Source organism: Ursus arctos, unplaced genomic scaffold, assembly GCF_023065955.2.
Source record: "Ursus arctos isolate Adak ecotype North America unplaced genomic scaffold, UrsArc2.0 scaffold_20, whole genome shotgun sequence".
Classification (NCBI taxonomy): domain Eukaryota; kingdom Metazoa; phylum Chordata; class Mammalia; order Carnivora; family Ursidae; genus Ursus; species Ursus arctos.
Genome location: NW_026622875.1, coordinates 48,021,051 through 48,045,803, shown reverse-complemented (window position 1 = coordinate 48,045,803; position 24,753 = coordinate 48,021,051). Strand labels below are relative to the sequence as shown.

The 24,753-nt window shown below is 38.1% G+C and overlaps 1 protein-coding gene across 8 annotated transcripts in view; it reads left to right on the top strand.

Annotated features, from left to right (window-relative positions):
• The window catches only part of CTNNB1 (catenin beta 1), a 38,722-nt gene that overhangs the window by 11,957 nt on the left and 2,012 nt on the right, over positions 1-24,753 (top strand). For 5 of the 8 annotated variants that reach the window (XM_048216250.2, XM_048216247.2, XM_048216246.2 and 2 more), the window contains exons 2-15: positions 8,545-8,604; positions 13,791-13,851; positions 14,283-14,510; positions 14,710-14,963; positions 15,090-15,328; positions 15,418-15,619; positions 16,719-16,863; positions 19,980-20,083; positions 20,166-20,504; positions 20,773-20,931; positions 22,461-22,580; positions 23,192-23,342; positions 23,427-23,548; positions 24,494-24,554. In XM_048216250.2, the coding sequence (XP_048072207.1) occupies positions 13,839-13,851; positions 14,283-14,510; positions 14,710-14,963; positions 15,090-15,328; positions 15,418-15,619; positions 16,719-16,863; positions 19,980-20,083; positions 20,166-20,504; positions 20,773-20,931; positions 22,461-22,580; positions 23,192-23,342; positions 23,427-23,548; positions 24,494-24,554 (2,137 nt within the window). In that variant the 5' untranslated portion in view covers positions 8,545-8,604; positions 13,791-13,838. The remainder of the gene's footprint in view (positions 1-8,544; positions 8,605-13,790; positions 13,852-14,282; positions 14,511-14,709; positions 14,964-15,089; positions 15,329-15,417; positions 15,620-16,718; positions 16,864-19,979; positions 20,084-20,165; positions 20,505-20,772; positions 20,932-22,460; positions 22,581-23,191; positions 23,343-23,426; positions 23,549-24,493; positions 24,555-24,753) is intronic. The other 3 variants (XM_026496791.4, XM_026496792.4, XM_026496794.4) reach the window with 1 other exon arrangement.

Below are 24,753 nucleotides of genomic sequence, written 5' to 3'. Positions count from 1 at the left end.
CATTGCACTAACCTCAGTATCACAACCTAATTGCTAAACCCAGATACCTAAAATTCTTCTTTAATTCCTCTTACCCTGCTATAATTTCTCTAATTTATTGCAGTCTATTGTTTCTATTTTCAAAGTATTTCTCCAGTGTAGCTATTTTTTGTGCTAAAGGCACCACCATCACCTGGACTGTTTACTATAATTTCTTTACAGGTTTCCTTTTATGTCTTGATCTCTTTTCAGTTTTTCCTATTATAAACAAAACCAGCTTTTTAAAAACTCAATGGGATCTTGGGGCATCTAGGTGGCTAAGTCAGTTAAGCATCCAGACTCTTGGTTTCGGCTCAAGTCATGATCTCAGTGTCCTAGGATTGAGCCCTGCCTTGAGCTTCGTGCTCATTAGGAAGTCTGCTTGAGATTATTTCCCCATACTCCCCTCTGCTCCTTCCCCCGCCCCTGCACATGCACGCTTGTGTGCTCTCTCTCTCAAATAAGTAAATAAATAAAATCTTTTAAGAATGCAATGGGATTTTGTTATTCACCAGCTTATAAACGTTCATGGACTTTCAGTAGCACTTAGGGGAAAAATGCATTCCTTACCAAAGGCTAGAGAACCCTACAGGATCTGGCTATTTTCAGCCTCGTCTCCTTTTCTCACTTTACCACTATAATTAAAACTCTGGTCTCAAGGTTTCGTTCTTAAAAGTGATCAGGTCTGGGGCGCCTGGGTGGCACAGCGGTTAAGCGTCTGCCTTCGGCTCAGGGCGTGATCCCGGCGTTATGGGATCGAGCCCCACTTCAGGCTCCTCCGCTATGAGCCTGCTTCTTCCTCTCCCACTCCCCCTGCTTGTGTTCCCTCTCCCGCTGGCTGTCTCTATCTCTGTCAAATAAATAAATAAAATCTTTAAAAAAAAAAAGTGATCAGGTCTTTATGACTGTGGGCTTCTGCACATGTTACTTCTGTTTCTGGAATGTTCCTGCTCTGCTCCTTACATGCTGTCTCTTTTGCATCCTTCAGGTCTCAGCTTTTGAAGGTTACCTTCAAGAAGCCTTTGGTCACTCTAAGGATCTTCCACTTGTCCTTGTGTCATTCCACTCCCTTCTCCCACTTGTTACTTAGTTATACACATATCGCTTTTCATAATTGTTTATTCAGTTATTGTCTATCTCCCTATCAAGGTTTCAAGGACCATGTCTGCTTTAATCGCCACAGTCTACCCAGTATCTATTATACCTCCTCACGTGTAGTATTTGCATAAACATTTGTTGAATAAATGAAATCTACACATACGTTGTATTTATGCCATTAGTATTGCTATATCCTTGAACTTTTCAGTAAATGAAGGAATTGTGGGGAAACTTTATGGTGGAACAGAAAATCTTGATTAACATCACAAATTGGCAAATCGAGAAAACAACATAATATTACCAGTGAGGCATTCATATATACCTCCAGGTTATGACTAATTTACTGGTGTATTTTTGGGCTTAAAATAGAACAGAGATTTAGAGCCATTCCTTGAAGTTTTTTTGCATTGAGATAATGAAAGTAGTCACATTTTGAAAATAAAAGCTTCCTAGCTCACTTGCTTTCTGTAAGATTCTGCTACTCTTCCTAAATATAAGAGAGCCTCATGATTATGAAACCTGTTGCTATGGTAAGGCTGTCAAAGGCAGCCAAAATGCCTGTTTGGGAGAGTAACATAAACTTCATATGCATGGTGGGGTATAGAAGGTTGCTAAAGATTAAGAAGTGGGGCGCCTGGCTGGCTCAGTTGGTTAAGCATCTGACTCTTGATTTCAGCTCAGGTCATGATCTTAGGGTCCCAAGATCAAGCCCTGTGTGGGGTTCTGGCGCTTAGCCCAGAGTCTGCTTGAGATTCTCTCACTCCTTTGTCCCCTGCCCCTCCCCCACTTGCACTTTTTCTCTCCCTCTCTCAATAAATAAATAAATAAATAAAATGTTTTTAAAAAAGGTTACAGTAAGAATCTGTGTTAAGAAATATCTTTTGTCCTAATGAAAGGTGTTTGTTAAAGAGCTGACCCTGTGGTTACTCTGTGGAGTCATATTTGTTTTATTATTTAACTTGAGTTGCTGTTGCACACATAGAGTTGGATCATATGGTTCATCTACAGCTGTAGCCTTTTGCTGGGGGTAGCAGTGTCAGCAACATGTACGACACTTTAAACAAATTTAAAAATGCAATGCCAGGGTCCTATCCCAGCCCTACTGGGTTAAGGAACCATGGGGATGGAGCAGAGTCCTCTGTGTTTTTTAAATTTCCAGGTTAGAATCATTGCCAGGACCTGGTAGCCAGTTTAAAGGGTCCTTCAAGCAGACTTGGAGATCTTTACAGTATAAAAAAAAAAAAAAAAAAAAGATTTTAAAAGGCGTACATATATTGAAGCCTAATTCTGGTTTAGTCCATATCTGGTCTTAATGGCCCGAAATGTTTTTCCCAAATAAATGGTCTTGATGTGGCTTTCATATGTCATTTGTTTCAGTTTTGTTTTTCACATAACGTGTTTCTGGAGGTACAGGCAAAAGCAGTGTGTGACTTCTCAGCAACCTGTTAACTTACTTAACCCTCTCTGTTACTGGTTTCATATGGTTTAATGTACTTAATTGTAAACTCAGTTGCCTTTGGTTTGTTCTCAGTGAAAGTATGTAATAAATAGGTGAGGGGATGGGCAACTACCGTCCTCCACCTGTTTTTGTGTGGCCTGAGAACTAAAAATAGTTTTTATATTTTTTAATGGCTGATTAAAAAGTCAAAAGAAGGATAAGATCTCATGACATGTGAAATTACAAATTTGTAATTTCCATTAGTAAAGTTTTATTGGAATACAGCCATGCTTGTTTGTATGCCTATTGTCTAGCTGCTTTCACACTATAATAAGAGTTGAGTAGTTCCAACAAAGATCCTTTTTAAAAAACATTTTTATTGTTGAAAGTATAGTTGACAGACGGTGTTGTAAATACAAAGTTTCATGTGTACAACATAGTGATTTGACAGTTCTCTACATTACTCACTGCTCATCATAAGCATAGTCACCATTTGTTACCATACAATGCTATTGCAATATTATTGTATTATTGTCTGTGTTTCCAATGCTGTACTTTTCATCTCTGTGATGTATTTATTTTATAACTAGTCTTCCTTGGAAAAATGTATATTCAGGTCCTCTGTCCAGTTTTTAATTAGATATTTGGGGTGTTTTTTGGTGTTGAGTTTTGTAAGTTCTTTATATATTTTGTATACTAATCTTTATTGGATATATCATTTGCAAATATTTTCTCCCATTTGGTAGGTTGCCTTTTCATTTTGTTGGTGGTTTCCTTTGCTGTGCAAAGCTTTTTGTTTTGGTGTAGTCCCATTTAATGCCCTACAAAGCCTAAAATAATTACTGTCTGGCCCTTTACAGAAAAAGTTTGCTGACCTCTGTTTCAGATGAGGTATGTTCTTTATAAATGAATCCTTCATGTTCCTAAAGGCAGTTAAGAAGTCTCATAGGTCATATATAAATGTTTTTTGGTTATCTAAGCCTTTGTATTATATTTCATTTGTCTTACTGTCTAGTTTTTGAACATCTTTCTTATTGGCACATTCAGTCCATCAAATATTTAAAAGCTTGGTATGTGGTAAGCACTTTGGATACAATGAGAAACTAAAGGTACAGCCAGCCCCAGCCCTCACAGAGTTCACACGTTGAACTTTTTTCTTTTTTTAAAAGGTCTCTGTGCTGTATGGTGAGAAACTCTTAGAACAAGTGAAAAAGAGGGAGGTTATTGCTAAGGGGTATAAAGTAATGCGTTACTTCCAGAAGTCTTTGAGTCCTTTGCTGTTAATTCTGCCTATAGCCTGAACCTAGAGATTAACATCTGGAGACTTTCTTGAAATAAACTCTGACATCTCCTTGGCATAATAAGCTTGTGTCTGAAAATTTTGCATTTTCTTGTCAGCAGTAGTGCCATCTAGCTAGGCACAGAGTCAAAGTATGAAGTATGTAGTGATTGGCCTTTTAGACTGTTTTATTTACTGATTTTTCCTGTAGTCACTGTTGAAAGGATGTAGTTCTTTTTGCTAACCTCTCTCTTGCATTGATCTGCAACATTGTTAATTACCAGTTGTCCTTAGCTTTCAGGTGGGGGTGGGATATATGATTTGATTAAAAGGGGCACATGATTCTGAGCTTAAATGGAAGACCTGGATTTGAATTTTAACTGAGCAGCAGTTTATTAGCTATACTTTTATGTTAACTGCTGTTAGGCTTTTAATCTGATAATTTGGGGAATGTTGTATGTGAGGTTTCTGGGAAGATCGAATGGAGTAATATTAAACTCAGAACTCAAGTTACTAAACATTTAATTATGATACATTGTTAAGTATGTCAAGGGCAAAATTAGATGTTTACCTGATATTGCAAGGCAACATCCAAAAATTTGCTGTAAAATATATTTAAGTCAGTGAATTAAATCTGGCATTACTTTGTAATGCAGTTGATTCTTAGAGTAGTGCCATTTTAATAGAACAAGAACTGAATGAAAATCTCTATTAAACTAAAAATAGGGAAATTATTTATATAATTAAATAAAATGTTATTTGTCTAAATATCAAAAAAATGCAGTGTTTGATTTGCTTGCTTTTGGAAAACATTATTTTTCCAAAGAATAGGTCTTTTTGTTCTTTTAGCGTTTTTCTTTTTCTTGTACTAATGGTTGGCTGAGAAGATTCCACATTTCTTTTGCAGAAAATCTATTTTATAGGCCACTTAGCTTTCATACTTAGAAACATTTCCTTAATGCTCAGTATCACTGGCTAACACATATGGGGCTAAATGATACATTTTCTTGGAGAAATATCATTTCTAATACTAATGTATTACTTATATAAATTTAATTCTGGGAATGTATGCAAAAAAAATCTTAAAATATGCAAGTGTTTTGCATATCAGATATGTGTTGAATTTTTTTTCCCTAAAAAAAATTCATTATTTTTAATGGCTACATAGTTATCCACTACCCCTTCTCACTTGGATGATTTACAGTTTATAGTAGCTTCCTGATTGCTGTCCCTGCTTTTCTTTTGGCTCCTCATCATCTTTTTTATCCATACAGACACTAGAGTAAACTTTAAAAGGCCTAAATCACAGTACATGCACCTCCAGTGGCTTCCTAGTGCACTTCGGATTTTATTCTACATCCTTATTGACCTGGTCCTTTTCCTCTTTTAATAGTTACCTGATTCTTGTTAAACTGGTGACCTTTTAGTACCTTTACCAAACAGCTCATTACCTTCCTTTGCACTTTTTCTCTGTGTGATGTGTTCTGCCCCATCTTTAGTTGGCTGGCTCCTCCTCCTCTGCTCAAATGTTCCTCCATCATCCCTCACTCTTATCTAGAGTAGCCTTCCTCCTCAACCAGTTACTCTGTTCTCACCTTATTTCCTTCACAGTAGTTCTTTAAATTGTTACGTTTTCATTAACTTTCTAATAGTAGAATGCAAGCTTTACTAGATGTATGAGTTTGACTCTTTGACTCTCTTATTCATTGTTATTGCAAAACCAGTAACATGAAAGGTGTTACATATTTGTTCAGTGGATGAAAATAAATTCCATTTAATAGATAAATTATTTTTTATTCATTCCCTTGTTGACCATTTGGGTAATTTCCAGTAATTTCTATGAATGCTTCACTGTGGAGACCTCTTGGCATACTTCTGTGAATATTCCTGCATAATACATTTCTGTTTTGAAAATGGAATTTTAAATTGAGAGGGTATTTTTGCTTATATTTAATGGGTAGTGTCAACTTACCCTCTAAAAAGTTTCTGCCAGTTTAACTACAGTTAACTCTTGAGTAATGAGATGAAAGGCGTCAGACCCCATGCAGTCCAAAGTCTGTGTATAACTTTGACTCCTCCAAAACTTAACTAATAGCCTACTGTTGATAGAAAAAAAAAAACCCACCCTTGCTAATAACATAAACAGAGGACTAAAACATTTTTTTGTATGTTGTATGTATTATATACTGTATTCTTACCATAAAGTAAGCTAGAGGAAAGAAAATGTGAAGAATATCATGAGAAAATACATTTGTTACAGTACTGTACTAAAAAAAAAAAATCCATGTATGCAAGAAACAAGTGTTGGCAAGGATGTGGAGAAAAAGGAACGCTCTTGCACTGTTGGTGGAAGTGCAGACTTGTGCAGCCACTGTGGAAAACAATATGGAATTTCCTCAAAAAATTAAAAATAGAGTTACCATATGATCCAGTAATTCCAGGACAAACACACTAATTTGAGAAGATATATGCACCCCTATGTTATAGCAGCATTATTTACAATAGCCAAACTATGGAAGCAGCCCAAGTGTCCATTGATAGATGAATGGGTAAAGAAGATGTAGTTTCTTTATGTGATAGAATATTACTTGGCCATAAAAAAGAATGAAATCTTGCCATTTGCAACAACATGGAGAGAGCTAGAGAGCGTAATGCTAAGCAGAATAAGTCAGAGAAAGACAAACACCATGTGATCTCACTCATGTGGAACTTAAAAAAACAAATGAGCAAAGGAAAAAGACAAACCAAGAAACAGACTCTTAACCATAGAGAACAAACTAACTAATGGTTATCTTTACTGGTCTGATAAGCAAAAAATAAATGTATATTTATTGCTTGCTTTCTATTTTTCCTTTGAAATGATGGTTCCTGCCCTTTTCCTGATGTTTTTTTCTTATTGATTTGTCCTTAGTTCTTTGTGTACTATGGATATTATTAGCCTTTCCTTTAATCATACTTCACCTGTCTTGTGTCCAGCATGTCATTTTTTGAATTACTTTGCATGTGGTGTTTTGTTTTCTTTTTTGTTTTTTTTTTTTTTTTAGCCTGGAATTTAAAAATTTTATGTACACACATAAATGGCCCTGCCAGTTTCAGAGTTTCAAGTCATGCTTCTATTTGGCTTCTTACCATTGTTTATTACTATATATAGCACCCTTAGAAATACCTTGTTTTATCTCCTTTTATTTCTTACATGTAAATATTTGATGAATGTAGGTTAAATTTTAACATAGTGAAATGAAAATAGATGAAATGAAAAGAGGATAAAAGAAATGTTTTTTAGAAGACAAGCCCATCTCCTGATACTGTTAATCACATAGTCCCCCTGCCTCCCGCTACTTGAAGTATCACCTTTTTCATTTATTAAATTGCCATATTATATCTTGGTGTTGTCTGATTACAGTAGTCCCTTATCCATTCATATCCCAGTTATACAATTCTTTAATTGCTGTGGCTGTTGGTTTATAATGTATTCTAGTATCTGATAGAATTGGTCCCTTCTCATAGTTATTCAGTCTTTTATTAAGTTATTATTGTCTTTATACTTCCATTCCAAATGAACTTCACCATTTTCAGTGCTAAAGAAATCTGAGAATTTGGGTGGAATACATTGTTTATAAACTAAGTTAGAGAAAACCAACAATATATTATTAATATAAAAGTTTTCCAGTCAGAAAAACGTAATTCCGTTTAATCTTGTAAGTACTTTGTTTTTATTGTTGCTTTTATGAATGAGATTTTTGTGATTATATTTTTCTAACCTATTTGTATATAGGAAGGTAGTTTGTACATAATGGTCCTTTTTATTAAAAATTTCGTTTAACTGTGAACTGTTTTCTGTGCAGCCTTATCACACTGTAACTTAAAATGGGTGTAAAAGTGTCTCTAGAGTGTTAACAAAGAAAGTCCTCAAGTTAAAAAGTATTCAGCTAATCATCATTTTGTGAACTTGAGAGAAACAGGATTTTCAGTTTTAGGATATAATTGAAACAGACCCTCCCACATAGTTTTTATAGTCTTTAGCCTTCTAAAATAGATGTGTAGCCTGCTTAGCTTTTGTGACTGCCGCCTCTTTAAGGAGACAGGAGTGTTTATTTTACCCTCATCTTTGAGACATGAGTTTGTTAGGTCTGGTTTGACCAAAGTGTGCATGAAATACTCGTGTCTTTTATGGATAGTTGCATTTTTATATTTTTTGAAATCTTATTTGGAGTTTATCTGAAATGCCAGTGTAGAGCTATTTCCTTATTTTTAACCAGTTATTTTTGCTATGCAAGATACAGAGAATAATGTAACAAATAGCCATGTACTCACCGATGACCCAGATTAAGAGATGTGTGTAATTTTGCTGTATTTATTTGATATAAAAAAAATGCTGAGGAGTTGAAGGCATCTTTAATACCCTTCATTCCTGATTCCCTTTGCACCCAGGTATTAAGAAGCTGGCATGTAGTCTTTGTACTTTTACTACATCAACAATATTATTTGTTTTGTTTTAACTTAGCTGGCATAAAATTTTATTTGGAAGTTATAAAAATGTGCCTGTGTAAAGGCTATTTCTCATATACTTTAAAATAGCTGTGTTTTAAAATATCTTTTTGGTTGCTTAGATTAATAATACAGGCTGATGTAAAACTCTGCTTTTTGTAGTGATTTGTTCAGAGTGGATGAAGTGAAATTGTGTTTTAAAACATTCTCTTTTTTTCTGAAGGATCTGGACTGTTTTAGGATTATGTTACTGACCAAAGATTCCGTGTGAACCTGCTCATTGGTGAGACTAAGTATATATCGGAAGTGTAAAGGATATTATATAGTCGAATTATTTTAAATAGTAAAATCGTATTTTCATATATACACAGGAGGCCTAAATATGCTATATCAATGATTATTCAAGGAGTTTCTTATACATAACATATACATGTACTTTATAAAAATATAAAAGGACTACATTAAGAATCTGGCAAGCCAAAAAGGCTGCATGTGGCAAACAAACAAGAAATGTAAGCATTTAATTTTAGAATTTAGAAAAACTTGCAGTGTTGGGTGGTGTGTTACATTAGATGGATGGACCGGCTACCTCAGGTTATCCTGAGCTAGCAGTTGATGCTGCTCACACCTTGCTTGGTAGGCTGGCCACTCGTACAGGGCCTTCTTTGAAAATTGTCTGTTTATGCTCCGTCAGTATTATGGAGCTGTGTATCAAAGGCCTTATAAATTCTTACCCTTTTAACTCCGTAGTTGGAGCAGCCCTCATGCGGAAGGGAAGTAGAAGAAACTAACAGAATCATTTATATGCAGACATTCTTGTTCAGCATTGTTTGAATAGCAGACTAAATGAGGGAGGACTATATATTCAAGAATGGGAGATTTGGTTGAATTATAGTACAGATATAGGATACAGTATAGATGAAAATATTTTGTTAGGGTCTGTAGTACAAGGAATTGGTTTTTGTATGTTTATATTAAAAGAGTACCTAATAGTAAATTTAATAAAATACTGAATAAACCAAAATGTCATTAACTGTGTATCATTATTATGGGAACGACAAAGAAAAATATTATTTTATACTAAGCATATACTATTTTGTAGGTAGGGTGGAGAATAGGGAAGACAATAAAATGAAGAAAGAAGAGAGATCATTTGGGAAATGACCTCATTTTTCCTATTCACAGACAGTTCATGTTTCTTCTAATAGCCATTTTTACACCTATGTATTTAAAGATAATACAAAGGGGGCGCCTGGGTGGCACAGCGGTTAAGCGTCTGCCTTCGGCTCAGGGCGTGATCCCGGCATTCTGGGATCGAGCCCCACATCAGGCTCCTCTGCTATGAGCCTGCTTCTTCCTCTCCCACTCCCCCTGCCTGTGTTCCCTCTCTCGCTGGCTGTCTCTATCTCTGTCGAATAAATAAATAAAATCTTTAAAAAAAAAAAATAAAGATAATACAAAGGGCATTAACGTTAGGAGTTTTGGAGGAGCAAAAATGTCATTAGATACTTGTTTTTTATCGGCTGGTGTAGGAAGACTCCTCAGAATACACAAAGACATAGCTGAAGAGTAAAAGTAGGAAGGAAACTAGAGTGATTTGTGATTTACAAGTGTTAACTGAAAAGTGCCCAAACAGGAAGATTCGAGGAGACTATAAATTTTTTAACTGGCAAGGTATTAGTAGGGATGCTTATAAAAATGCATATGTATGTACTTTTAGATTTACAAAGCAAATTTTCCTTAGAATGTTTTTTAATCCCTGAGGATTTTTCATAAGTTTATCATGCTCCTGAAATAGAGTTGTGTTTTCTACTTGAAAACAGAGTAAGTGATTGGCTTTGGTTCTTCCAGTTCGGGTTATTGGAAAGTGAATTGTTTGCATGAACTGCCAGTATAAAACTGTGCCTTTATAATAGATCCGCTTTATTTTTACATAGCAAAGTTACTCCTAGTTAGTAATACTCAAATTTTGTAAAATCTAAGGTAATTAAGATAATTTGTCGTAATGGGAACTGGAGAAGTAAATTTTAGTGTGAAACCTGTATCGTGTCAGGAATTCTCACATAGACTTTGACAGAAGGCCACTTAAAGTATACAGGGTGAAGTAGAGGCTCCAATCCATTCCTTGTGAAATTGAGTAGCAGCTAGTAAGGCTAATCTTTTATAAAAATGTTCTGGTATGCAAGAAAATACATCCCTTTTATAGCCACATAATGAACTAATGTATGTAATTTACTTTAAAATTATTCTGTGGGAGGGCACAAATACTGCATAATATTAACAGTCGTTAAGTGTAGGTGAGGTCTTCATTATACAGTTGTGTCTACTTTCCTGCATATTCGAAATTTTTCCTAATATGAAAAAAGAAAAGCCTAGAACGCTTAAGTAGTCCTATTAGAAAAGCTGAAGGAAAAAGTATAGTAATACTTTGAATAAGGTGTGGATCAGTATGAACTTTTCACCTAGGTAGAAATTACTATATATAAAGGATGTATATTTTTTTCTATCCCATATCTTGTTAAACCCTTACAGATTTTTAAATCAAAATTAGATAAAATTTGAGATAACTGGAAAGAATACATGTTTAAATAATAAGTAAAAGGAAGGGTGCATGTATCCATTACCTCACTAAACTGGATAAATTGGCAATCCTGGCAATCCTCTTTCTTTGTTAAAGCACCACTTGGTGGTGATATAGCTGGCAGGACACAAAGAATTCTAATGTAGTCTGTAGCTAGTGATCACTTGCATCTGGGAACATTTAGTACTTCATAATTTGTTAGCATTATCCCCCCTTTATCTTCAGTTGGTACTTAATGGGCTTTTCCCCATTTTTGTTTCTCCTAATTCTTTCTGAAATGCCCATTAGTTGGAGCTTTGATCCTCTAGATTGATCATCTTGTTCCTTCTCTCGTATATTGAGCATCTTTCTTCTTATGCTCTAAGAGTTTTTTTCTCAACTTTGGTTATCTAGTGAACTTTTTATTATCTCCAATCTTTGTGAGGGTAATAAATTGAACCATTCTGTTTCCTTCCCCACACTTACCCTTTTTTTAACATTCTGTGTTACTCTGGAGTCAGTTTTTCTGTAGGTTTTTCTTGAACTTCTCCTTTGATATTGAATGTTTCCTGATGTGTTTGGTAAGCCTTGGTTAATTGGGACCTCTAGAATTGGGCCTCTAATGATTGGCAGGGTGTGGTGGAGAGGAACCAGCCCTTAGTGGGCTGAAGGTTCTCTCCAGAGGAAGAATGAGTAAGGCTTTCCTTTTGGGCAAGATTCTGGCCTAGTTCTCTTTGGACATTATATTCAATTTCTAAAGAAATTTCTAAAGTGAATAGTTCTCATATTTTTGGAAAATTTGGATTTGTCTGCAGAGTAATGTAGGAGTGAGTTGGCTATACTGTTGCTTATGTAGATCCCCATTTTCCTTCCTACCTTTTATTTCTCAACCTGCTGGATTGACACTTGGCCTCCTCACACATAGGACTGTAGTGAAGAGCAAGAATACTTTTCTTGTATGCTGCATAAAATTTTTAGTGCTATAAAAATAATAGTATTTACAAGTCCCTAACAAACAAATTGGTATTGTAAGTTTGGACTAGGAGCTTGCTTTTTTCCATAAAATCATTATAGATTATGGTCAAATTACAGATCAGCCCACATGAGCAGATTTTATGCAGTAACATGGCTAAATGTTTTTGCCTTTGCATCAACAACAAGGAAACAATACTATAAATGTTTTTTCTTTGAAGCCATATACACTTGAACCTTGAACAACGCAAGGGTTAGGGGCACCCCCCCCCAGTGGAAAATCTGCATATAACTTTTGACTTGCCAAAAACTTAACTACTAATAGCCTACTGTTGACCAGAAGACTTACCAATAACATAAACAGTTGATTAACACATTGTTTATTATATTATAGTAACTAGTTGGTTTCTGAGCCCTGTGGCATTGGCCAAAGGAGGAGCCCAATGCAGAACATGTTTTAGGTCGCCTTCCCCAGAAATATACTGGCAGCTGGAGTGGGGAGCTCAGTTTCCAGAGAGGTAGAAAAATAAAAGCTAAAATGCAGCATTGGTGAATAGAGAACTTGGGTGGTTCTCAAAGTGTGGTTTGTGGATCACTCCTGCATCCTAGAATGTTTATTAAAAATTCAGGTTTCTATGCCCCACTCCAGTCCTCTTGAATCAAAACATTAAACACATAATCCCGCTTGGTATCTTAAAAGATTCTTATTGACAGGAACCGCCTTTATTATTTTCTGTTTTTCATTTTGCTGTGTACAAAGATTGTCAACTGTTTCTATCGTGGACACTAGGAACAATTGTATTCACAACTCTTGTCATTTCTTCGTGTCAGGTGATCTTTGTGGTTATAAAAATCTAGTACTTGAAGAGCAATTTCAGGAATAATTAATACATGCTTCCTTTACATAGAGCAAATAGGACTCCAGTAGTTTCCAACTTCAGACTTCTTTTTACATTGATAGAATGCACACTTCACACTTAAAATATTTTAGTCCACATCTTTACATATTGGTAAACCAATATGTAATTTGTAGTGCAAGGTAAACTTGTTTAGGGGAATACTTAGTGATAAAGGAAATTTTGTTATTAGGAATATCTAGTGGCCATGAGCCTTTAAACAATTCTCATTTGCAAGTAGTTTCCCGTGTGATTCAGTGTTTTTCAGATTATAACATAATAGTGCCAAAATGCAAACATGTATGCTAAGATGTATATGTAATGAGTGATTAAATTTTTTATAATCGAAACAGCATTACATTCAGTAATACGTACATTTATAATACATCATTGCTATAAATTTGAACTAGAAAAATTTTACTAAAAAGGTGCTTTTTGTGTTGCAAACTTACATTTGAAAAGTAATTTTACTTCTTAGTAAAAATCTGAAATCGAGCATTCTGATCCAGTCGCCAAAACCTGCTTTGTGAAAGTATTTTAGATGGCATTGTATTGTATCAGGAAAGAAAAACCATTTAATGAAATCTGGTGTTTTTTTAAATCCCATGTCCAATTCCACTGTCCAGAAAGATCTCTGAATTTTTCAGTGAAGGAAGTTAAAAAGGGAGAGAGGCCTTTTGGGACCTCAAGTTGGAGTTGATTTTGAATAGTTTTATTTTTCCCCACCTTGCTTTCCCTATAAATTTTCTTTGTCTGCAACAGTAATTATGCTTTCTGACATCCTGAATAACCGTAGTTTGTATTTCTACTTAAAAAGAGGTGCTTGTTAAAGAGGAATTTTTACTTAGAGGTTCAGCAGTGGTGGAGCTGTGGTTGAGTGTTGGGAGGAGACTGGAGTCTGGGTTTTATTTTCACATGATAAAAGGGAATTTGGGGCTTTTCGTGGATATAGTCCACGATGTTTAGCAGGCCATCCTAGTGACTGAAAAGTACTAAAACCAAACTAATTTTAAATCCTAATGACTTGATTAACTCTTTTAGGGTATCTGAAGCACACCATACAACGGTTTTGAAAATCCTGTGTGGGCAATGGCTACCCAAGGTTTGTATCATGAGTCTTTAGTTACTGAATCGGGGCTCTACTTCATTGCCATTAACCCAGTCTGGCTCAGATCCCCCTGCTTTACTCTCTCCCTGCTTACTTGTCAGGCCACCTTTTGCTCCATTTTCTGCTCACTCCTAATGGCTTGGTGAAATAGCAAACAAGCCACCAGCAGGAATCTAGTCTGGATGACTGCTTCTGGAGCCTGGATGCAGTACCATTCTTCCACTAATTCAGTGAGTAACTGTTAGGTGGTCCCCTAAGAGTGTAGATATTTCATCACTGAGCTAATCCTGGCTATCGTTGTTATTCTTGGCTGTCTTTCAGATTTGACTGTTCCTAACAATATTTCAGTGGGCATATCGCAGATTTTTTAAATGAAGATAACATTTCTGTGGTAGTAATGCTAATGCTGTTTGATTTTTTTATAGCTGATTTGATGGAGCTGGACATGGCCATGGAGCCAGACAGAAAAGCAGCTGTTAGTCACTGGCAGCAACAGTCTTACCTGGACTCTGGAATCCATTCTGGTGCCACTACCACAGCTCCTTCTCTGAGTGGTAAAGGCAATCCCGAGGAAGAGGATGTGGATACCACCCAAGTCCTGTACGAGTGGGAACAGGGCTTTTCTCAGTCCTTCACTCAAGAACAAGTAGCTGGTAAGAGTGTTACCGTCTTAGTATAAGTCAGAGGGCAATTTTGAGAATGATTCTTACGAAAGTTAGTATGTAATCGCTTTAATAAAATGGTGTGGTAAAGAAAGGGGAGTGATTGCGATGTTACCTTACCACTTACGGTAGCACGAATTCAGGTGAATGCTGAATTACGGATAGTGAGTGCTGAATTTATCTTTTCCAGATATTGATGGTCAGTATGCGATGACTCGAGCTCAGAGGGTGCGAGCTGCTATGTTCCCTGAGACGTTAGATGAGGGCATGCAGATCCCATCCACACAGTTCGATGCTGCTCATCCTACTAATGTCCAGCGTTTGGCTGAACCATCACAGATGTTGAAACATGCAGTTGTAAATTTGATTAACTATCAAGATGATGCAGAACTTGCCACACGTGCAATCCCTGAACTGACAAAACTGCTAAACGATGAGGACCAGGTAAGTAACGATATGGCTAGCTTGTAATCTGCTTTGAAGGAAACTGTCAAGGAACGAGCCTCAGAACCTCTACCCAGTATCTGTATTAGAAAACTAATGCTGTCTCTTAATTCCTGTACGTTCTAGGTGGTGGTGAATAAGGCTGCAGTTATGGTCCATCAGCTTTCTAAAAAGGAAGCTTCCAGACACGCCATCATGCGTTCTCCTCAGATGGTGTCTGCTATTGTACGCACCATGCAGAATACAAATGATGTGGAAACAGCTCGCTGTACTGCTGGGACCTTGCACAATCTTTCTCATCACCGTGAGGGCTTGCTGGCCATCTTTAAGTCTGGGGGCATTCCTGCCCTGGTGAAGATGCTTGGGTAAGAAAACATGGTCAGAATGCTTGAAGTTAAAGAAGGAAAAGAGTGCCATCACAGCATTTCTGATGAGGGTTTTTTCTTTTTCCCAGTTCACCAGTGGATTCTGTATTATTTTACGCCATTACAACTCTCCACAACCTTTTATTGCATCAAGAAGGAGCTAAAATGGCAGTGCGTTTAGCTGGTGGGCTGCAGAAAATGGTTGCCTTGCTCAACAAAACAAATGTTAAATTCTTGGCTATTACAACCGACTGCCTTCAGATTTTAGCTTACGGCAATCAAGAAAGCAAGGTAAAAGAATTTTTCTGAATGTGGTTCATGGAGCACCAGGGAATCTAGTGTCATGTCCTTCTGTGGACTCTCACACATTCTTTGTACACTTCAGCCTTTGTGTATATCCTAGAAAAAAAGTTGGACATCTCTTTTTCTTTAAATATTTGTATGAAGCTAGGTGATAGGGATATAGTGGGCAAACTTAGAGCTTTCATTCTTAGGTGGGTGATAGGCACCGAGATATGATAATCTAATTACTATTTAATTCATGTATTCCAAGGAAGTAGAGGGGTTTGAGAGCATATATATGAGCCAGACCCTGTTTGGAAGGTTCAGGGAGTCCTGTGGGAGAAAGTGATAGTTGAGTTCAGCTCTCAAGGATGAGGAGAGACTGACTAGGTGAAGGTCAGAGAGAGGAAATGACACCTTTGAAAGTCCTACTAAGGGAGGAGAGGGATGAGTTTATGAAGAGGAAAGAAGAGGAAAGGTTTGAGATGAGACTGTTGACATATCAGCAGGGCATGTCCCACAGAGCCCTGTAGAATATGTTCAAAGAGTAATGGAAAGCAGTTCAGTATCAGCAGAGGCATGAAGTGATGAGATTTGTTTTTAGAAAATCAGGATACTTTGGAGGTGGGGGTATGCAGGGAAGTAAAGGACAAGAAGAATGATTAGTTCATGGTAACCTCATTTTAAGTAGGTGAATAACAATTAGGAAAAGCCAAGAGCCAGAGCATTAGGAGTTCTAAGTGCCTGTTCTGGTTCAGATTTTCCACAAATCTGCTTTTTGATACAGCATCAATATCTGGGCATTACTGTTGCATACCAGGATGGTTTCTGTTTGTTTCTTTTCCTCTGATCCCTGGGAGGAAGAAGATTGGGGCAGAGTTGATATAGTCTTGGGAGTACTGGGATGCCTGAATTTGAGTGGAATGCTGTAGAAGGAGGGGTTAAACAGGGCTCCAGTATGGGGATCTGGATAATGGGGTCCAGGAATACATTTAGGTCAACGGCAAGCTGGCTGAAATGCTTGTATAATAAAATAGGTTGGTAACGTGGCTTTTCTTGGTCATATGGTGAAGATTCCATGTCTAACAATACATCTATATCTTTCTAGCTGATCATTTTGGCTAGTGGTGGACCTCAAGCTTTAGTAAATATAATGAGGACCTACACTTACGAGAAACTGCTGTGGACCACAAGCAGGGTACTGAAGGTGCTGTCTGTCTGCTCTAGTAATAAACCAGCTATTGTAGAAGCAGGTAAGTATTCTGAGTGTCATGTGTATAGCATCTTGCAGTCCTAATTAGATTACTTGTCTTTGGAAAAGGGTAATACAACTTGACCTTAATGGGCTGAAACTGAATAGAACCCGTTTGCGTGCAAGATCACATTCAAAGTATTTGACACCTGCACTGGTGCTGTTTAAGCCTAGGTTACGCAGAGTTCTTATTACCCATCAAAAATGATGGCTGATGATACTTGGTAGTTCATATTGTGTGCATGTTGGTAACAGAGGAAAGGAATAGAGGGACCAACCAGGGCCTTTTGTTTTTTTTTTTTTATCATGAGGATACAGTTACTCTTCAGCTACCTAGCATCAGTTCTCCTTTCTGTAACCCACTTAACAGTATCTACCTGGACTCTTAAATAAGCTTCATATCACAACTGGAAGAGGGAAAATATGAAATCATTTAATAAAAGGAAATACTGGGAGTAAAGTGTAGGGTCAGTAACACCTATTTTTCTCATTTGTTGAGAGTAATTTTTCTTGAGAATTTGTGAGAGAGAGAGGCAGTATGATTACCCGGGATGGCGGCTGGCCCTGAGATGGACAGGTGTGGCTGCGTTCATATTCAACAAGGGGATGAAATTCTGCTAGCTATTCCAGAAATATGAGGAGTGCTTGCAAAAAATGCAGATTTTTGGACTTAATCAGAATCTTGGAGTGAAGTGACAAGGTCAGTGGGTAGCTGGAAATGTGTATGGGCCTGGAGACCTAGGCATCTTCCATTTTAAGAAGTTAGGTTATCCTGATGTTCATTTGTGTGTTCTGAAAACATTCAGCACCTGTGTCTCAAGCACTAGAATAAGCATGTGGTGGACACTGGATAACCAAGCAGATATAGTCCCTATATTTATTCTTCCATTCTGGTGAGGGTGACAAAAATATGCAAAAGACGGGGACATTACAACTTAGAATGAATTCTGTGTTGGGGAGAAAGGAACAACAAATACTAAAACAGAATTAATGGGGAGAGAGGAGCGTCCCTGAGACAGGGACATAAAATGGGATTGCAGAATGAGAAGGCACCTGTTAGCTATATGAGAAGTGGGGATTAGATGCCTTCCAGGCAGAGAAAAGAAACATGTGCTATGTCCTGGAGGTAAGAAAGAGATTGTTGATCTCTAAGTGCTAAAGAGGAAGTATGTGTAACTAGAATTTAATGAGTAATGGGTGAATAGCCCAGAATGAGGTTGAGGGGCTAGGTAAGGGCCCATATCTTACAGGACTTTCTCGGCCTGTAAGATGTTCATTTATGCTTTTTTCCAGCTTTAGAACCACAGATGTAGAATATTTAGTTCTGTTTGCAATGCTAGGTGGAATCCAAATTCTAAAGGGTTCCTTAAGGTTATGCTAAGGAATTTGGCCTTTGTCTTACAGAAAGGAGAAGTTACTAATGGTTATTAAGCAGTGGCACAGCATCACAGTACAGTGTTTGGAATATCAATACTAACAATGTGTGACAGTTTGACCAAAGGCAAGTAGACCAGGCCACTGAGATGTGTTACAGGCTTCTAGGAATGAAACAGTTTGGTATTAAAAATACACCGCAAATGATGACTGTTTTGAGGTTTCTGAAAGAACCCGTAGAATATAATAACTTAGGGGTTAAAGGTGCAACCAGAAGTGGTTTGTGGTGGGGAGAATATTGGTACCATTAAGATAAATGGAACTACTAGAATGAGTTGGTTAAGATTTGGAACAAGGTAATTTAAGAAGCTAGCATATTTAGAGTAACTAAAACAGCAGCAGGTAGGTGGAAACGTATGGTACAAAAATGCAGGGGAAGACTAGGCTAGAGATTTGGGAGTTGACCTGTCAGTGTACGAGGGAAGGGGGTGTGTGCCTTGGAGGTATCTGCATGGGACTCTTCCTTAGACCTGCTGAGTACAGTGTGTGTTTTTAAAGTCTACAGGCTTTTCTGATGGGACATTTGGGGTGTTGAGATCCACCCTGTTAGAGCAAAGAGTAAAAGGAGGGAATGAAGTCTGTGAGGGAAAGAAGGTAGAGGGGAAACTAGTCATTTAACAGATACTAGGCATCAGCCTTTTGCAGGTCACTCTCTCAGTAGCTGGAGCTACTATGAGGAAGGAACCAGGTAGGGATGATCCTTGTCCTGTAGAGGAGGTAGACTTAATTTTAAAACAGACCTGAAAAGGGGCTCCTGGCTGGCTCAGTTGGTAGAGTATGCGACTCTTGATCTCCAGGTTCATGAGTTCAAGCCCCACATTGGGGTGGAGCCTACTTATAATTTAAGCAAATAATGAAAAATAAAACAGACCTGAAAAGATAAACAAGAAGACGAGGGAAAGTATCTCACTACATTCACAAGTGACTTCAGTAGGAGAGAGATGGGTGAAGTTAGGCCACTACTCCACCAGTATAAATGTCCTTCGTTAGGCTCCTAAATGGTGACAGGTTGCGAACCTTTGGGGCACATGGTTTTGGAGTTAGTACCTTTCATACAGTCCCTGGTAGTAAGCATTCCAGTGCCTCTTTGATTTGGTCTCACATAGCTCCTTCCGGTCGTTGCTAAGATGTCACTTTCACACTGAGGTGACCTAATTACACTACTTGAGATTGTAGCCCTCACCATCTTGTGTTATTTTTTTCCATAGCACTTAACACCATCTGACATACTACGTAGTTTCATTTCATTAATTGTGTATTTGTTTATTGTCTGCCTCCAGCTAGACTATGAGCTCTATGAGAGTAGGGACCTTAGAGTATTTTGCTCATTGGTACAGCTCCAACTCAAAATAGGGCCTGATAGAGGGTGAATATTTTTGAGGTGATTGAATGGATGAAAGGAAATAATACAAATACTACCTAAGGGGGTCAGTGGAGATAATGAAGGCTTTCTCCACATAGGGAAGAAACAGTAGATATTTGACAGAAGTTGTCACTAGTTGAGGTGAATCAGAAAAGAAAGGGGAATTGAGAACATCCTAGCAAATGAAAAGAAATAAAGGACTTAGATGGAGGGGATAAGCTTTGGCAATGAAGAGGAACACTCTCTAAGCCTAGAAAAGACAATGCTGTTAGGAATTGCTAGCTAATGGCCATCGCCTTAGATCTTTTTTCACATTCTAGGTGGAATGCAAGCTTTAGGGCTTCACCTGACAGATCCAAGTCAACGTCTTGTTCAGAATTGTCTTTGGACTCTTAGGAATCTATCAGATGCTGCAACTAAACAGGTAAATTTTGAGTATGCCAGTGCCTTGGTGACAGAATTAAGTAAGATGAATATGTATTGAGCATTTGTTCTTATGTCCATAGGAAGGGATGGAAGGTCTTCTTGGGACCCTCGTTCAGCTTCTGGGCTCAGATGATATAAATGTGGTCACCTGTGCAGCTGGAATTCTTTCTAATCTCACTTGCAATAATTATAAGAACAAGATGATGGTCTGCCAAGTTGGTGGTATAGAGGCACTCGTGCGTACTGTCCTTCGTGCTGGTGACAGGGAGGACATTACTGAGCCTGCCATCTGTGCTCTTCGTCATCTGACCAGCCGACACCAGGAAGCAGAGATGGCCCAGAATGCTGTTCGCCTTCACTATGGACTACCAGTTGTGGTTAAACTCCTGCACCCACCATCCCATTGGCCTCTGATAAAGGTAAACTGTCAATCAGAATAGAAGGTTGCAGAATTGGAAAGGAACCACCTCTAGCTATTGGTTGGTTATCTAGGCATAAGGGATTGACAAATACGAGTCCTAATCCTTAGTAAAGAGGACGAATGGCTAGGGTGGAGTTCTGAAGTATTTGTAAAGTCTGTGCTACTTTCAGGTGATACCAATAGATTTAGTGTGGTGGGAATTTTAGGCTAAGATGATGATTTTGTTGAGTCAGGTGCCCATTCTTTATTCTTCCTCTTATCTACAGGCTACTGTCGGATTGATTCGAAATCTTGCCCTTTGTCCAGCAAATCATGCACCTCTGCGTGAGCAGGGTGCCATTCCGCGACTCGTTCAGTTGCTGGTTCGTGCCCATCAGGATACCCAGCGCCGTACATCTATGGGTGGAACACAGCAGCAGTTTGTGGTAGGTAAATCTGAATAGTGACACCTGGCCATTTAAAAGGAATGCATAAATTCATAGGATCCTGAACTTCTTTGGTCATTGGTTCCCTCCATCATCCTGCCTGCAGGGCTATTTGCTAATAGTTTAAAAAAAAAAAAAAACTGACTTGTTTCTGTGGCTGCAGAAAGGATAAGGAATAATGTGGCCCCTAGTGATGTTGCCTTTGACTTCTCCATTGCATCATCAGTCTTACAAAGAGAGCATGAGTGTGATATACTTCTGTGGGGTTAGGCACTTCATACAGTGTTTTCATTTAATCCATACAGAGGTTCACCTTCTTAGGAAATAGCAGAACCATAATTTGAATCCAAGACCATCTGATTTCAGAGCCCTTAATTCCCCATTAGAACATGAGTTTTGCTTGTAAGTGTGTAACACACTTAGTTTACTGTCTCTTCCAGGAGTGGTTTAAACCGTTTTTACAGACCTAAGAATACTAACAAATTTCAAGAATAAGTAGTAGCATTTCTGGAATCTTAATCCATAATTTCAGCCTAAAGCTTTGATGTTAGGTTTTCAGTCTTTAAAAGCTAGCTTCATTATAAGTATCTAAAGACACTTTAGAATTTATTCCTCAGAACTTATTTTTGAAGATTCAGATCTTCAAAGAGTTTTCTCTTACTGAATTAGGTTACTTTAGAAAACAAGAGCCTACCAGAACAGATTTTGGGCATCTCTTCGTGCTAGTTGTTACGTGTACGCACTCATGACGGGGCCTCGGCTTTCTCCATTTTTTACTCTTGGTATTGGCCTATCTCCATGAGGTGGCTTAAAAGAATGCGAAAGATACCTTTTATTTTAAGTCTTTTCTCTAGGAAGAAAGGAGTATTTGTGTCTTTATGAAAAATCATGTTGTTTATAAAAGCCACTACACGTAGCAGAATCATTAACTTTTTTTAAAACTCAAGAACAGGGAAAGTGGAGAGTACCCACATTTTGCAAAAGCTAACTTCCTTCTCCCAGATAGACTGCCAGTCAGTCTTAGAGGCCATGAGGAGTGGATCTTCCACTTGACAGCTCAATAGAATTTTAGCAGTTGGTGATAAAACTTTGCTTGGTTTCACCTGATACACATAGATACACAAAAATAAATGGAGCATATGAAAGAAAAGCATTTGTCAGCCTGTGCGTTACTTTGCCATCTTCTTGTGTATCTTTATATATTATTCCTTTTACTGAAAGTGGTTAGGGTCTTGACTATAAGAAAGTTGTCTTTGGGATTCAGAGTATGTCAGAGCTCTATCTCCTGTGCATAGTATGTGTGTGGAGGGGTGCAGCTAGGAATTAGTGCCATCATGACCGCCCCCCCCCCACCTCAGTAACGTTCATCTTCATGGAATCCTTCTTCATTCCTAAACCAGTTGCAAATTTGGGGCAACTTTGGGCGTATAATGTGAATAACTAGTCTGGGAATTGCTACTCAGAACAGAAAGCCTTTCTGTTTATAAACTTTAGAGAGGAGAATTTGTTAACCAGGTTTCTTTTGGTAGGAGGGGGTCCGTATGGAAGAAATTGTTGAAGGTTGTACTGGAGCCCTTCATATCCTAGCTCGGGATGTTCACAACCGAATTGTAATCAGAGGACTAAACACCATTCCATTGTTTGTGCAGGTATGTTGGTTTCATGTGAGATGTTCTAGATTGTATGAGTCTATAAATAAAATTTCAGGATTTTAATGATAAGCAAAATTTCACAAAATTAGGGACCAAGTTAGGGGCAATTTTTCATCTAACTCCATTTATAAAATGACAACACTCACTCACACCCCCTGCCAACGAATGGCAAATGGAAATCTCAATGTGTAGCGTCCTCAGTGTTTAACTATATGAAAAGTCCCTTCATTTTCCCTGGACAGTAGGAGAAACACTGGGGCTAGAGCCTGAAGAAGAGGGTTACTTCATACTCCACTTCTGGGGTGCTGAGTTTTAGAGGTAGGAGAGCTGGTCTCAGTTGCCAGAGCACAGGCCTCCAGCCACCTCCTGGTTTGCCAGATCTGAGTTCAACTAAAACTGACACCGAAGAAAGGGTTTGTAGCCGAAAGTGGTCTAGAAAACCAGTGCTCCAGAGCATCACATACCTGAGAAATTAGAGAATGTGATTTAATACAAGTAGTGCATATGCCTCGTTCTTCTCTGAATTGGGAATGTTTGCACCACAGTGGGGTGCTTGCCATGTTTTTCCTTTAGATTTAAGTAGGTTTTGTTTGTGTTTTTCTCCATAGCTGCTTTATTCTCCCATTGAAAATATCCAAAGAGTAGCTGCTGGGGTCCTCTGTGAACTTGCTCAGGACAAGGAGGCTGCAGAAGCCATCGAAGCGGAGGGAGCCACAGCTCCTCTGACAGAGTTACTTCACTCTAGGAACGAAGGTGTAGGTAAGTAGAAGAGGAACCTTTAGCTGGTGTATACAGGAAAGCCTCAGCATTTCCTCAGAGGCCTTTTCTCCTTTCCTTTCCCAGCAACATATGCAGCTGCTGTTTTGTTCCGAATGTCTGAGGACAAGCCACAGGATTACAAGAAACGGCTTTCGGTTGAGCTGACCAGTTCTCTCTTCAGAACAGAGCCAATGGCTTGGAATGAGGTAGGCCGTGTGGACATGTTTATTCGGTAGTGTGCAGTTTCCCCTCAAATGTTCGTACACATTTATTTGCATTAACTGTGTCCTTGGCTTGATTAGTCATCCTTTCCTGCTACCTTAGCAGCCGCTATGAGGAAGAACCACAAATTCGAACAGCCTATTCAGAAAAACAAGTAATGCTGTTTCACATAAGAATTCATGAGGGAAATGGATGAAAAATTTATCAGGTTAAGGCATCTTTTTCAAAAGGGACATTTTTCCAAAAGGGAATCCTTTTAAGGAAAGAGGCACTCTATTAAACACTGTTAGTTGGAGGTCATTTTATTAATACTGTTTAAATTTTCAATTCTTCATCTACTTTTCTATTTGAATTTCTGTTAATTTGTCTTCAGTATTTGTCCTCAGTACAGAATTGTTCTTGAAACATTAGAACCACCCTGAAATTTCATTCAGTTATGCTACATAGTCATACAGTGGATTATATGAATGGAAAGAGAGCCTATAGATTGTTAGGTGAAAAAGAAAAGCACATTGCCAAACAGTGAGTAATATGTTAGTTGGGTTTTTAATGGGCAGTCTTAACATGTTTCAACTTGGGCTGTGAACTTCCCCAAACCTGTTCCTCTCCTGGTCTTCCCCTTACAGCTGCTCAGGCTAAAACTTCTTTCATAGGACATATCCTGTTTGTTAGACACTTCGCCTGTTTTGTTGACTGTTCTATTTGCTGAAAGAAAAATTAGTGAATATTTTTAATAACTGTGTGCAGTGACAAAAGATGTGTACTCTAGGTTTCAGGAGTTAATCTTTGAGGGCTGGAGTTTGAACTATTTCTGTGAGTTCTTTGTTCCTTCTGTAATCTGAAAATAAGTATGTTTTCAGAATATTAGAGAATATACTTGAGAATTTTCATTTTCATTTTGCTTCCTTGCCTTGTACCTGTTTATCTAGACTGCTGATCTTGGACTTGATATTGGTGCCCAGGGAGAACCTCTTGGATATCGCCAGGATGGTATGTGTCTCAGATTTCTCGATTAACTCTGGGTCAAGCTAAGGTTCCAAAGCTTTATCAGAAGAGCTGGTTTGCTCATCTGGGAAACCCTTGTTGGCAGGAAAGTAGTGGCAGCAGTTAAAGGCTCTTCTGAAATTCCAGAGTCAGCAGCAGTAGCTCTGGTGGAGCCTAGGGAACTTGGAGCTGCACACTGAGCAGG